Genomic DNA, 15198 nt, shown 5'->3' with positions numbered 1-15198 from the left:
GTTGATATATGACGTCATGCGCAAAAGCGCCAGTAATGAAATCGCGCGTCGTGAGACCAGGGGGCTGGTGGAAGCGAGTTTGGGAGCGATACCGGACTCCTGGCAAGCGAGGATGGACAAATCCGGTAGATGGCGAATGAGTATTGCGCTTTGATTGGTCGTTATGTATGAATATGCAAATTACTTCCTAAATACGGCAAACCAACCACAACCAATCAAATAATTCTTTATTTCATATTTTATTTTCATTGAATAGAATTTATACAAAATATATACACAAAACTTACTAAACCCCCGAAGACATCAGCTTCCGAGGGTCAGTCGCAGCGCCCCCTGTATCAAACGGCGGCCGACTGAGATTATCTGATTTTAGATTTCTCCGTGGTGTCGAGCGATACTTTGATATTCATCGAAGCGAGTTCGGCGACGAGATATCGAAATACGTACGGAATCTCGACCGGTTTAATCGTATCTCGAACTCGACACACGGAACACATCCAAACGCGTTCGGCGTCACGGGATACCACCGCTAACAATGCGGGCAGTTTATCCATCGTCGGGGACAACAGACTACCGCACCGCGTACACAACTGAGCCTAGAAAATAGAAAATGAAAATTTCTGTGAAACTCAGTGGGAGATAACTGGTGCACGGATAATAGATGGTTTCATCTTAATCTAAAACCAGGATGCATGGTTTGAAATCACACATTTTTTTCGCATTGAATCTTCCACAATTCTTCACACAAAAACAAACGATTTCTCACATTTTTTCCATACCAAAACCAGAATTTATCATTACGGACATATACCTAACGCGATTTCTTCATTTTTGAAGAGGTTTTATGCAAAATTTGCATACTTAAAAACACCTTTGAAATAATTCTTTGAAAATTAGATGCAAAGAGAGAAGCAACTTCACAACTTCCAGCTTATTTGGGGTGAAAATTTTGCTTCCTTTTCCTAATATTTGGCCTCAAAATCAAGTAAATTTGGAAGCTTGTGCACATTTTTACCAATGAGTGAATCTTTTGAGGTCGATGCTCAAATTTTCTAAATGCTGGCATCTTTCGGGCGGAAGTTTGTCAATGAGCAGTGAAACCCCCTAAATACGTGCCCCCTGATTATTACCCCTCGATCGATATTTCACACAACACCTGAGCCTGCGCAAGATACGATCGGAAAAGATAATGTCCACTTACGATACTCTTATCGGAGCAGTTAAACAGACGATCTTGCAGTAAATACGACGTTCCGTGAGAAATCAATCCGTCGCGTTCCATCTCCCCGAATCGGATACCGCCGGCTCGTTTACGGCCCTTCACTGGCTGATGAGTGATCGAGTCAATCGGTCCCGTCGTTCGTACCTGTAAAACGTTAAACGCAACACGCGTCGTAACAGCGCACTGATACGCCATCTAGTGAACCAGTGTGTGAACAAAGCACTTGTCCGATTGCCCGGGACAAGTATATTTTCATTAGGGCAAGTAGATAATCACTTGCCCACCAGCAGAGTCCGATCTAAGCACTTATCCGATTGCCCAGGACAAGTATATTCTCATCAGGGCAAGTAGGTTATCATTATCACTTGTCCCCCGGGCTAGTGCAATTTAATTTCACACGGCTTTTTCCAAATCGATACAACGGATGATAGTGCCACTAATCAAACTGCCTGTGTAGGGCAAGCAGGGGGAGGGGGCAAGCAAAATTTCAGATATGCTTGCCCCCCCCCCCCGGCAAGTGGCTTTCATTCCTTAGATCGGACCCTGCACCAGGCTAGTGTGTTTTATGTCTCAAAGCTTTTTTTCCAATCGATATAACCGATGATTGTGCCATCAGTTGGACTACCCGTGTACAGGGCAAGTAGATCTTTAACCCCAGTGAACCGGTGACGAAGTTGAACCGGCAAAAACGAGAAAATCTGAATAAGGAACAAGTTACTTGTTACTTGTAGATCCTTAAGAGGGGCAAGCAAAATATCAGATATGCTTTCCCCCGAGGGCAAGTGGCTTTCATTCCTTAGATCGGACCCTGTTGTGAATGCGATCGAGAAACGGCAGACCGATACGCCATCTAGCGAGCGATCGGGAGAAACTACTAACCTGGAATTTATCGGAGACCATGTGACGAAGGCGTTGATAGTAAACGACGCCGATGAAAATATCGGCTTCGAATTCTCGTCCGTCGACTCCGCTGTAGAGACGCTCGGTTCCGTAATAGTTATAACCAGCTACGAGAAACAACGAAAAACGTAGACAGGGTTTAAAATGCAGGTTATAGACGGTTAACCCTTTCACTACGTCTACATCCCAGTGCGGTGTATTAATCGGTGATAGATTTTACTAGTACACCGCACCGCAGTGTATTGATGTTATTAAATATTAGTTTGTATCTCTATTGTAAGATGGCAGCACCTGTGCAACTGTTAAATGTTAACTAACAATACACCGCACTGCGTATTATGCATAGCTGTATGCCTGTTATTCAACACTGGTGGAATTTTCTAAAATTACAAAATCATCTCCAGTAAATGAACTTATTTAAGGTCAAGCAACTGGCTAACCGGGAGAGAATTCTAGAATTTCAGGTAGCTTCATTCAACAGTACTAACCTGCAGTAAGCATACGACCAAAATAATCAATAGCCGGTTGATCCTCAGAGAACGTGAACGGCGTCGCATCGTGACATAAACCGTGCATAGCAGCAGATTTACCAGCCATAGATTCGATCATCATTCCTGAAATAAATCAGACAGAGAGACGGATAGGTTAACGCTATCATACCAGACAGCCCCCCCCCCCCGCACAGGATGCCACGCTTTCCCCGAAAAATTTTCTTTCCATCCTGGGCCACGTTTCAGGAAAAAGTTTAAGCCTAAAACAGTTAAGTTTGAATTGTTGTCCTCATTGAAAACATGAAGTAACCAATGGCAATTGAAACGAACTCAAATACTTGGAAATGTCTTCTGCAGGGGCTTATTTTTCAAAAACTTCTCTGGGAGAGGCCAACTAGACCCCTTTTCGCTACTCGTGGATAGCGCTTCTTTTCAATAATGACTGCTCTTTCCATCGGGTGCTACCCTCTTTATATGTTCTGGATCCGGCCCTGCCCGGTGACGTACCTATTGTCATTCTGGACGGAAAACCGTGAGGGTTGAATATGATATCCGGCGTCATTCCACTCTCCGAGAACGGTAAATTCTCGACCGGCCATTTCTGACTGCAAAACAAAACAAACACAACTGATTTCAACCCGATTGATTGATAAATGATTCCAATACAACAGCACGGATGCCAAAAGAAAGCCAAACCTTTTTTAATTGATGGCACCTTAACCCTTTCAGTGCTGACTAATTAATACCCTATAGTGCTGAAGATAATTTGAAAATTCTGAAAAATTCCACCCTAGTGTGTTGAATAACGGGAATACCACTATAGTGTGTCTACACCATGGCGCGGTATATCATTAGTTACTAATATTTCACTATGTTTGACAGGTGCTGCCATCTTTCAGGAGAGATAATTAGTAATTACTAATTAAAGCAATACACCGCAGTGCGGTGTACTAGCAAAATCTATCAATGATTCGTACACTGCACTGCGGTGTAGACGCACTGAAAGGGTTAAAAAGAGAAGACAAAATTAAATGAATAATCACAATACTAGAGATAGTAAGGATGGACAAAAAAACCAAACAAAAAGAAATGAAAAAAAAAGAACTTAGCCTGAATGATAATAATAATAATAATAATGAAATAAGGAAAAGTTAAGGATAGTGGCTGAGCGAATGAGCCGATATTCCGAGACGTACCTACAGATACCCTTCTGACCGTGACGACTAGCGAATTTATCGCCGATAATCGGATTACGTTGCACGCGTAACGTTATCGCTACCTTCTGTAAATTCTCGTTACCGAGGTCGCTGCCGCAAAATTTTATATTATCGACGATTGCGTCTTCTAAACCTCGATATTTCTTAATTTTCGCGGCGCCCGTTTGAATGTTTATATAACTGCACAGAGGTTCGTCGTATTTTATAGTAGAGCCAATAGGTGGCAGTCCGTCGCTATCTAGATTACTGACTCGTTCATCGCCGGCTTCTTTACCTGAAATATATATATTTATATATATAAATATATATATATATATATATATATATATACATACTTCATATATACAGTCATAATTAGCATCCCTTAACCGCTCCAAAACAATTGTGCACTCCCCGTACCAGATAAGCTTAAATTAATTTTGATGATGCAAGTACGTGGTGACGCCTATACAGATGAAAAGGAACTACAATGAAAAGCAGACGGTCTTCTGCTAATCGATAAATGCCTATATACCGCGTAGTGGTGTGCTGTGCTGTGTTAACACACTTTCACAGGTCTTAATACAGCTGACTGAAATATCGGTGGCAATGGTTAACAATAGGCAAGATAGTACGGGTTGAATATAGCAAAGCCACAAGATGTAATTATTGCCATTTTGGCATCCCCCGACCTGCCGAGCGGCATTTCCAACAACTCATATAGCAGAATCTTGGTTTCTTTTTCATATTCATTAAGGGTAGAGGCCAGAGAGGATCCACTACTATTGACTAGGATTCGAACCCCTTGAACCATGGATTCATGAGAGACAAGTGAAAGACTGATGGTTTAAAATGACAAAATGAAATTAATTGCTGCTGCTGCTGCTGCTGCTGCTAGCGAATGGAACTTACCAAATAAATAAATAATTCCGCTGTAGCGTTCTCCGGCGAGCGCTTTCAAATCGATAAACTCCGTTTTATAAATCGAACCGTGACAAAAACCGCGTTCGTACGAACTCTTACTCAATATCATCGCATCCTCCATATCATAACCCTGCAAAATATACAACACATATCACTTATCATAACCCTGCAAAATATACAACACATATCACTTATCATAACCCTGCAAAATATACACCACATATCACTTATCACATATCATAACCCTGCAAAATATACAACACATATCACTTATCGCATATCATAACCCTGCAAAATATACAACACATATCACTTATCACATATCATAACCCTGCAAAATATACAACACATATCACTTATCATAACCCTGCAAAATATACACCACATATCACTTATCTCATATCATAACCCTGCAAAATATACACCATATATCACTTATCGCATATCATAACCCTGCAAAATATACACCACATATCACATCACTTATCATAACCCTGCAAAATATACAATACTTATCACATATCATTGCCCTGCAAGTGATACAACAAATATCACATCATGACCAGCAAAATATACAACACATATCAGTGATATCATGTGTCAAAACCCTGCAAGTGGTGCAACAAATACCGCATATCATAATTCTGCAATAAACACATATTGTAATTGTATGAAGGTGATGATGGATGTAGATGTGATACTTACAGTATAAGAGATAACAGCTACGACTGCGTTAGTGCCGAGTGGATATTCATCGATGTTGTATTCGTTGTATTTCGTCGGTCGAACGACGGGAGCCTGAGGCGTCTGTATCCGATAGAGTTTATTATCACTGCGAGCTTGAAGAGCGTGACACGGCGTTCCCATCGTCTGCTTACCCATCTATAAACACATTACCAGTCAATTGTTAGCTATTCGACATCTGCAACCAACACCAGCAGCAGTAGCTGCGACAGAGGCACCAGCAGCAGCAGTAATAGCAACTACAGAGGCACCAGCAGCAGCAGCAGCAGCAGTAATAGCAACTACAGAGGCACCAGCAGCAGCAGCAGCAGTAATAGCAACTACAGAGGCACCAGCAGCAGCAGCAGCAGTAATAGCAACTACAGAGGCAGCAGCAGCAGTAATAGCAACTACAGAGGCACTAGCAGCAGCAGCAGCAGTAATAGCAACTACAGAGGCACCAGCAGCAGCAGCAGCACCAGCAGCAGCAGCGGCAGCAGCAGCGGCAGCAGCAGCGGCAGCAGCAGCGGCAGCAGCAGCGGCAGCAGCAGCTGCAGTAGCCTTATCAGGACATTATTACCCCCGAACACTTTAAATCAGTCCTACAATAATTAGCTGCACTTATTAGCTAAAGTTGGTTAGCTTTGTTTTATCTTTGTGGCTTACTTTAAGATTAAAATGATTCATAAGTGGTGTTAATCCAGATTAAAAAGGATTTTATTCAAGGGGCAATTGTCCTAGAATCAGTAGGAAGCAGCAGCAGTCAGAGAAAGTTCAGTCAACATTTGAAATAGCTCAACGTCTCTCACAGCAAAAACAGGCGCGTTATAACGCTTCAGTTTACCTAATAAAGACGGAGCCACTAGTTCTGATTCGCCTTTTAATCATCATTCTGCTCGGTTAATCGTTTCAGGCACCCGGACCCATTATAACTCACCTGGCATTGATACATGTTTCGAGGACTTTGATTGAAGTCTGAATACGGAGTTAAACTAGCGATACAACTCAACATCGTGCATTCGTCGATCTCTTGATGGGTCGTTTTCTGAAAATAAAACGAGGATCTGAGTTTTATAGATAGACACCGTACGTCATTGAATAATCATACAAGTCTTGATTGTTAGGCTTCCAAATCAAATAAGTCATTGATTGGAAAAGAAATTCACTTTCCCACTCAGTGTAAAAAAGGTATAGATTTAACCCTTTCAGTGCTGACTTAATAGTACCCTATAGTGCTGAAGATAATCTAAAAATTCTTAAAAATTCCCTAGTGTGTTTAATAACGGGAATACCACTATAGTGCGTCTACACTGCGGTGCGGTGTATCATTAGTTACTAGTATTTCACTATGTTTCACAGGTGCTGCCATTTTTTAATAGAGATAATTACTAATTACATCAATACACTGCAGTGCGGTGTACTAGCAAAATCCATCACCCATTTATACACCGCACTGCGGTGTAGACGCACTGAAAGGGTTAATGATGAGAAATTTCAATCTAATTGAAATATATAAGTAATTGAAGCGCGGTAACCGAGTGCCACTAGTGACACCTAGCGGATCCTCGCTTGCCACATGAAGGTTGCCCGTAACTCATAACTATAATGAGAAATGTTTCCGGGGTTGATTTTAAAACCGGCGCTCGCCCGGTCGATTACGTACCCCTCGATGTCCTTCAGACGCAACGACACAAATATCGAGATAAACTTGTTCGAAAGATCCGATCATTTCGATTTTTTTGTGAGCGAGATTCATAACTGGACGAATCATGCGAGCGAGAGTCGTGAACAGATATAACCCCGGATACTGAGAGCGGTGTTCGGACATCGGTATTAAACATATCTCCATCGAAGACGCCACCTACAATACAATACAATACAATATAATAAGGATTCTGGATGAACACAGTTTTCACAAATGGTGAATATCTGTCTAAAATTGATGGTTCAGACAAACATCATGGCACCTTAATCTATTTTCAAAGAAAAATGTCTCCCGGGGTACCACCGCATCTAGTTCGGGAAAGTGATGAAGGTTTGTTGGACGTTGCACAAATTTGATGCAAAGTTTATATCAGATCTCTCTTGGATAGAACGGAGAAAGTAGTTTATATAATTCAACACTTCTCAACTCTGCAAGTAACACAAGTCGTTTCCAAACTCTGATCACACCCTTCCACGCTCCCTCGTACCCCAAACCCCGCACTGCCTTTACCTTCATGTATCCGGTTACTTTCATCGTGCGAAGTTGATCGGCCGTCCGTTGAGCGATGTCGCTAGACAACCAGCCGACCATTTTACCGTTCAACATAACGGGATAACATTGTTTATAAGAGACGTTTGTTTGACTATCGATCGGTAAAACTCCGAGTGAGCAGAGCAGATGAGGGAGATGAGCAGACGGCTGTTCTTTATTCTCTACCTACAAAACATTAAAACATTCAACTCTATTTACACAAATACCACTGAACTCAGTTCCACAATTCTAAATCCAATTCCACAATTCTAAACCCAGCTCCACAGTTCGCGGTCCAGTTCCACAGTTCTGAACCCAGTTCTACAGGTCTGAACCGAGTTCCACAGTTCTGAACCCAGTTCCACAGTTCTGAACCCAGTTCCACAGTTCTGAACCCAGTTCTACAGGTCAAAACCCAGTTCCACAGTTCGGGGTCCAGTTCCACAGTTCTGAACCCAGTTCCACAGTTCTGAACCCAGTTCCACAGTGGATTCAGTTCTACAATTGACTGGATTCAGTTCCACAGTTGACTGCGGATCCAGTTCCACAGTTGACTCTGGATTTGGTTCCACAGTTGGTTAGGTTTGAATCTACACGCGTAAAATTAACAAACTTAACATTTTAACAACCATAGATTAGAATCAAATCTAAACCAGGATCTGCGGAACTGTGCGCAAAGATATCTCCGAAACTCGGGCGCAAGTTTATTCGGTAACTTGTTGAAACTTACCTGACAATTTGCACTCATATGATTCAACAGACCACACGGGGTTCCGTCTGGTGTGTGAACCGGACACATAAATCCTACAAACAAAACAACAAACACACTTTACAACAATACGAACAGTTTTAACATGATTATCACCGGCAGTAACGAGCAGGTTCCGTCAGATGTAACAGTTAACTCCGAGTTCAAATTAGCTTATTTTCAATGTTATAACTCTAAGAGTCAAATGTTAACTCGCAAATTTGAAACTGGATGCCGAAGTGTAACGTACCCCACGCCTCGGGAAGTAATTTACGAACGGCCGTCGTTCTCATCGTCGTGAAGAATCCTCCCCGATGAACGCAACGGAAATGAGATAAATATCGCATGAAATTCAGTTTATCGGCGACGACTGCTAAACCGGAGTGCTGAAAAAAAATTTATCGAAAACTAAAATTCAGGGGGGGGGGGGCATTTCACAACCGAAATCAGCACAAATATATAAATTCAAAATTCTGAAGTAACTCCAAACTATTTCATGTTTCAATGGGATACCAGCAAGGCTACTGTGGCAAGCCAGGATTCCGCCAGGATCGCTAGTGGGTTAGCGTGTTTCAATTTCAACTAAATCCTCGTCAGCTTTTCCGATTAGTAAATAAATTTTCAGTGAGATCAACGCCAGACACCGAGTCAGGTGAGAAAGGGAATGTATTCGATGAATCATTTGATAATTTTCAGATTTGGAAGCTTAAAAATCAAGTTCAAATTTCCTTGAAAACGAGCCGATTTCCATTACGAGAATGACCCACTGTTTTGTCGAGCCATCTGGTGAGTGCCGCCGATATCCCATTTTTGCGGACGGATGAGACTAGATACCGTCGTACGACCGCGAGGTCAACAACGTTTACCTGCATGAGACCAAGTCCCGATTTTGAAACGAGATTCCCGGTTGATAGCAGAAATTCCGTGGAGGCCGTGATATTCGTAACAAGTTTTGAACATTTCGTAATCGAATCTGTGTAAGAGAAAGAGAGAGAGAGAGTTAAAGAGAAGAGGAGAGCAACAGAGAGAGTTTATACATTGACTACCATACCTGCATCGACGCTTAAATCAACTTTCTTATCAGCTAACTTCAAAATCGTATATTTCAAAGCAGTCAACCAGTAAGACAGCCTTTCCTGTAAGACATGATGAAATCCTGGCGTACAGCAGACCTCTAATTTACGAGCACCGATCGATTTGAATGGACCGTTAAGTTTACGATACCTGGATGAATTTCTGATAAAGATGGCCGCCTAACAATACTTCATGATTCATCGGGTTGTCGGGGTTTTCAGGGGCGCATTCTCCTTTCGCTAAAGAGAATAGCTTACGAGTCATATACCTAGAAAAATAAAGACAATTATCAAATAAATTAGTTAATTAATAAATCAATTAATGTCTCACTGAATCTACAATTGTTAACTATCAAATCAATTAGTTAATTAATAAATCAATTAATGTCACACTGACTACTGTAGCTATTAATTATCAAATCAATTAGTTAATTGACAGATCAATTAATGTTGTACTGACTACCATAGCTATTAATCGTAAAATCAATTAGTTAATAAGTTAATTAATAAAAACTTACACTAAAATGTTGAACTTGTCGACGTTTGAATCCAGATGAATCGCGATACATTCTCTGAAATACACACAATACGAATCAGACGGCTGGATGAAGAGATGTGGAAGGGAGCGGGTGGAAGGGAGCGGGCTGAGGGGGGAGCGGTCTGTCGAAACTAACCTGAGTAGGAACTGACAGATTTGTACGTCTGAATGCCACTCCGGTTGTCGTAGTCTCACTCGGAATCGCTCCCCGATGAATTTCTGTAAGAGATGTTGCTTGGTAACGCCTTCACTTTGCGCCTGTCTCAACATGTTCGCTATACATCTATGAAAAAAAAACAATGCCATCTATTAAGTAAACAGCGAACTAACCGATATACAACGCCATCTAGCGGGAAAATTTACCCTTTGTAAAACGCGTCGTCCTCTTTTCCTTTGATTAATTCTGAATAAATGAATTGATCGGGGACGTCTATCAGAGCCTAGTGAGAAATAATATTGTCGTTTCAATAATTCACCGGCGAGTTTTTTAAGGATTTTAAAGACGACAGTCCGACTATTAGCGTTTACCTTTAGAACGTATATAATCGGGATGTAGAATTGTTCTTTACTTTGTGCGAAACACAACACGGCCGTTCCATTCATCAGATAGTGTAGAACTAAATCCTGAAAATAAACCTCACAAATTAACAGTTAAACTAGGACCGATCCACGGAATACGGTTGAATGAAGCCAACTGATTCAGCTGTCAATCCGCGGTCTGCACCATAAAAACACCCTCCGGCGACCACCTTTTGAACGACAAAGTGTGGACAAACACATCTTTCACAAATTGCGAACGTCTGTCTGAAATCGATGGTTCAGACATCGCGACACCCTCAGAGATGAAACCTTAATTCATTTTCAAAGAAAAATGTCTGCAGTTACTGCCGTATAGGGGATGGTGATGTCTGGATGAATATAATTGAGGAAAATGGTGATTATCTAGGTCCGGATGTCTAAGGGGGGATAAGTACAGACAACAGGTTGATAGCTGCGTGATATTGAAAGTAAACTCGATTACAACTTACGGATGAATACAGATCTTTTCTGACACATCTCATAGTGACGCCGAATTTCGTATACTGAGGGCCTCGTCCGGTCCAACTGTTCCTACATACAGCAGCCGGCTACAATCAAAATCAAAAACCATCCATCATACAGTGGCTGAGGAACGGAGGGCGCCGGGCTAGCTGAACCATTTACAGGGTTCGACGAGACTTATTTAGTTCGTCTTAGTACTTAAATCTTAAATGTATTGATATTACTAGCTTGTACTTAAACCCATAGGCCGGGTTTCAAAGATGTGGAAGAAGTTTGTCAGATATAACAATGGTTTCTCATTGTTGCTATGGCGGTTGTCACCCAAATTGAGGATTTATCCCTAGGCATAACTTAGATGCTCAGTCTATGAAACCGGGCTCTGGTTAATAATTAGCTTAGAATTACGCACTTGTAATTCTACAACTTATGTTGTTGGGCCCGGTTCTTTAGACTGGTATCATCTCTCAACCCGGGGGTTAACTCAATTGAAAATGAATTAAGTTAGCCCCCAGGTTAAAGTTAATACCAGTCAGCCTATTAAACCGGCCTCTGTAGTTAAATCATTTGATTCACGTGTATTTCACCTGATGAGGGGATGTACTTACGTAGTTACTATCTCTGCCCAACATCTACTTACATAGTTACTATCTCTGCCCAAGATCTACTTACATAGTTACTATCTCTGCCCAAGATCTACTTACGTAGTTACTATCTCTGCCCAAGATCTACTTACGTAGTTACTATCTCTGCCCAAGATCTACTTACATAGTTACTATCTCTGCCCAAGATCTACTTACATAGTTACTATCTCTGCCCAAGATCTACTTACGTAGTTACTATCTCTGCCCAAGATCTACTTACGTAGTTACTATCTCTGCCCAAGATCTACTTACGTAGTTACTATCTCTGCCCAAGATCTACTTACGTAGTTACTATCTCTGCCCAAGATCTACTTACATAGTTACTATCTCTGCCCAAGATCTACTCGTGTAGTTACTTACGTAGTTACTACGAGGCATCACTAACATTCGGATGATTTTTTCCAGTCCGTTTACGATGAAATATCCTCCCATTTCCTCGGCCTCCTCTCCGTGTCGGATCAACTGAGTCGGATTTAATCCGTTCAAATTACACACGTCAGACTGTAACGAATAAACAGTTATAACATTCACCGATAGGGGGCACTGATTGTCATATAACCCCGGCAGTTACACGGTGACAACTTTTTTCCCCTGTAACATGACCCTCAATCATACACCCCTCCCCCCAGCTGCTCTGTGGAGACGATTTTGTAATCCAGTAATATCATAGAGTCCTATAGAAATTTACACCCCACTCGTCCAGCCCGGGGTGTGCCTGTAATTACTGATACGTTGAAAGTAATTCAATTGTCAAAGTTGACGTGGAACATTTATTTTGCTGCAACAGCGCTGATAAGATAAAATCAACAAGAAGTCGATCTCGATACAAATGCAGGTAAGTTAGAATCGTAATTCGATGATCGAACCGAAGGTGTTGGCATACTCGAGAATTACCTTCACCATGATTGGCACCTCTCCGACATGCGTTTCTATTCTACCGCTTACAACGCCATCTATTTTCCATTGTAGCGTAACCGATAGTTTGCCTCGATACGACGTGCCGCGCCCTCTACACTAAAAACAACAAATAACACGAACTGTGGTCAATAAATAGTACATTTCACAATCGGCACGTTTGGCAGAAATTTTGGAAAAGGGGCCCATTTTGCAAATATGATTGTTATATCCAATAGAACTGCCCTTTTTCAGGTTTCTCTGCCCCCCTCCCTAAACGCAGCGATCATATCTTTATCATTATCATTACCATTTTTTTCGAACTCCATTTGTCCAGGTGTAGCCACTCCCCGAGGCAGTAACCCTAGATATTTTTATTTGAAAATGAATTTAGGTGTCACAATGACAAGCATGCACCATTTGCGAACCCAGACTTCGCCATTCAAAAGGATGACGTCGAAGGGGGTGGGGACAGACTGCTGATTGACAGCCGCAAAAATTCAAATGCTAGGTACGACCGTGAATCACATCTGCTTCTGTTTAAGCTGGTGGAGCTACTTACCTCAGCTGGGTAAACATGCAGGGATTTAGCTGTCAAGTTGCCCCTTGCAACAGTAGGTCGACTAATTTGCGCGTCCTGTAAAAAAAAAGCCACAAAATTGAAAACAATCTGAAAGGATTAAGACAGTTCAAAGAGGAGTTCACTGAGTTCAGCAAGGAGTTCACCGAAGAAGTTCAGAGATGGAGTTCGCAGAACTGAGTTCGCCTGCGGTTAGGAAGAGTTCACGGAGTTCACAGAACTGAGTTCACCAACAGTTAGGAAGAGTTCACAGAACTGAGTTCACCTACGGTTAGGAAGAGTTCACAGAGTTCACAGAACTGAGTTCACCAACAGTTAGGAAGAGTTCACAGAACTGAGTTCACCTGCGGTTAGGAAGAGTTCACGGAGTTCACAGAACTGAGTTCACCAACAGTTAGGAAGAGTTCACAGAACTGAGTTCACCTACGGTTAGGAAGAGTTCACAGAGTTCACAGAACTGAGTTCACCTGCGGTTAGGAGGAGTTCACGGAGTTCGCAGAACTGAGTTCACCTACGGTTAGGAAGAGTTCACAGAGTTCACAGAACTGAGTTCACCTGCGGTTAGGAAGAGTTCACGGAGTTCGCAGAACTGAGTTCACCTACGGTTAGGAAGAGTTCACAGAGTTCACAGAACTGAGTTCACCTACGGTTAGGAAGAGTTCACAGAGTTCACAGAACTGAGTTCACCTGCGGTTAGGAAGAGTTCACGGAGTTCACAGAACTGAGTTCACCTGCGGTTAGGAGGAGTTCACGGAGTTCGCAGAACTGAGTTCACCTACGGTTAGGAAGAGTTCCCAGAGTTCGCAGAACTGAGTTCACCTACAGTTAGGAAGAGTTCACGGAGTTCGCAGAACTGAGTTCACCTGCGGTTAGGAAAAGTTCACGGAGTTCACAGAACTGAGTTCACCCCAGGAGGAATTGAAAACTTACCAATATATCCAAACAGATTTTCTGTTCGAGTTCTTTATTTTGATCGTTTCGAGGCAAAACGAATTCAACCGGATTCAAAAACTAAATAAATGAAAAACAGAAAATTAAACTCTTCAATCGACCGAATTTTAATTGTTTTTTTTTTAGGTGCGCGATCCGAATTTTCAATGATTACCTTACAACACGTTTTCAAGCCTTCGTTTACGAAATAGTTAAACGAATCGATGTGAGGTTTCACCAGATTCTGTAACGACTGAAATGAGAGGAGATTGCTACTGAACGCAACAGAACGGGAGACGAGGGGAGGGCAGAGCTAGATACCTCCGACTGGCAGTAGGGATTCGAACCTGATGACATCCTAAGAGTCGCCACTATACCGAAACCCTGGGGCCGGTTGCATAGTCATGGCTTAGGCTTAAGACCAGTCTAAGACCAACTTAGTTCTATAGCCAATCTAACAACTTAAGACCAGTCTTAAGATTTAAGACCACTTTTGAACTTAAGTCACAACTGTGCAACTGGCCCCTGGTGCACAGCTTAGATGATGTCACTATCAGCCAATCAGAAATACTAGTTATTCTAGCCCAGGTTTTTCCATAGTTTATCCGTTAAATTTGCCCGAGCGATTACACAACGAGCAATCTGATTGGTGCCGCAAGTTTTTGGGGCCGTCTTATGTGGCAGGGTTTTATGCCGTGGCTGAGTGTAGCCATGCCATCGGTTCGAATCCCTGTCGGGCGATGATTATTTAGACCAGGAGTTTTCCAAAACAGACCCCCACTCATATTTCCTGTTTTAATAATCACTGATAATTTGGTGCCGAGGTGTGCTGGGTGTTTTTTGAATTGAATTGATTCGATCGTATGTAAACACACCGGACAGAACATTGCCAGTCAGAACTGATTGCGCAATACACAACGAGTGACAAGTGCCCGCAATTAACAATAATTATAAATGCGTACTTGTAGTTGTTTTTTTCTAGGTTTGCCGTAATTAGGGTCCGTTAAAAGGCGTAACCCCTCGTTTTCAGCTGTCATCCTGAAATCACACACGTGTTTTTC

At 42.0% G+C, this 15198-nt stretch overlaps 1 protein-coding gene across 1 annotated transcript; it reads right to left on the bottom strand.

Annotated features, from left to right (window-relative positions):
* Positions 1-310: 310 nt before the first annotated feature.
* On the bottom strand, positions 311-15190 carry LOC141912369 (DNA-directed RNA polymerase I subunit RPA2-like). Its single transcript, XM_074803630.1, has 27 exons — positions 15100-15190; positions 14313-14390; positions 14138-14218; positions 13190-13264; positions 12628-12747; positions 12094-12234; positions 11080-11178; positions 10580-10675; positions 10415-10491; positions 10188-10334; positions 10032-10085; positions 9665-9782; positions 9492-9576; positions 9307-9413; positions 8691-8826; positions 8423-8496; positions 7672-7878; positions 7120-7317; positions 6394-6501; positions 5439-5615; positions 4722-4863; positions 3810-4104; positions 3121-3218; positions 2611-2736; positions 2102-2229; positions 1202-1366; positions 311-596 (listed from the first exon to the last, which is right to left on the bottom strand). The coding sequence occupies exons 1-27, from the start codon at positions 15172-15174 to the stop codon at positions 360-362; spliced, it is 3444 nt and encodes a 1147-aa protein (XP_074659731.1). The 5' UTR covers positions 15175-15190; the 3' UTR covers positions 311-359.
* Positions 15191-15198: the final 8 nt, after the last annotated feature.

Source organism: Tubulanus polymorphus, chromosome 10, assembly GCF_964204645.1.
Source record: "Tubulanus polymorphus chromosome 10, tnTubPoly1.2, whole genome shotgun sequence".
Classification (NCBI taxonomy): domain Eukaryota; kingdom Metazoa; phylum Nemertea; class Palaeonemertea; order Tubulaniformes; family Tubulanidae; genus Tubulanus; species Tubulanus polymorphus.
This window is presented reverse-complemented; position numbering and strand designations above follow the sequence as displayed.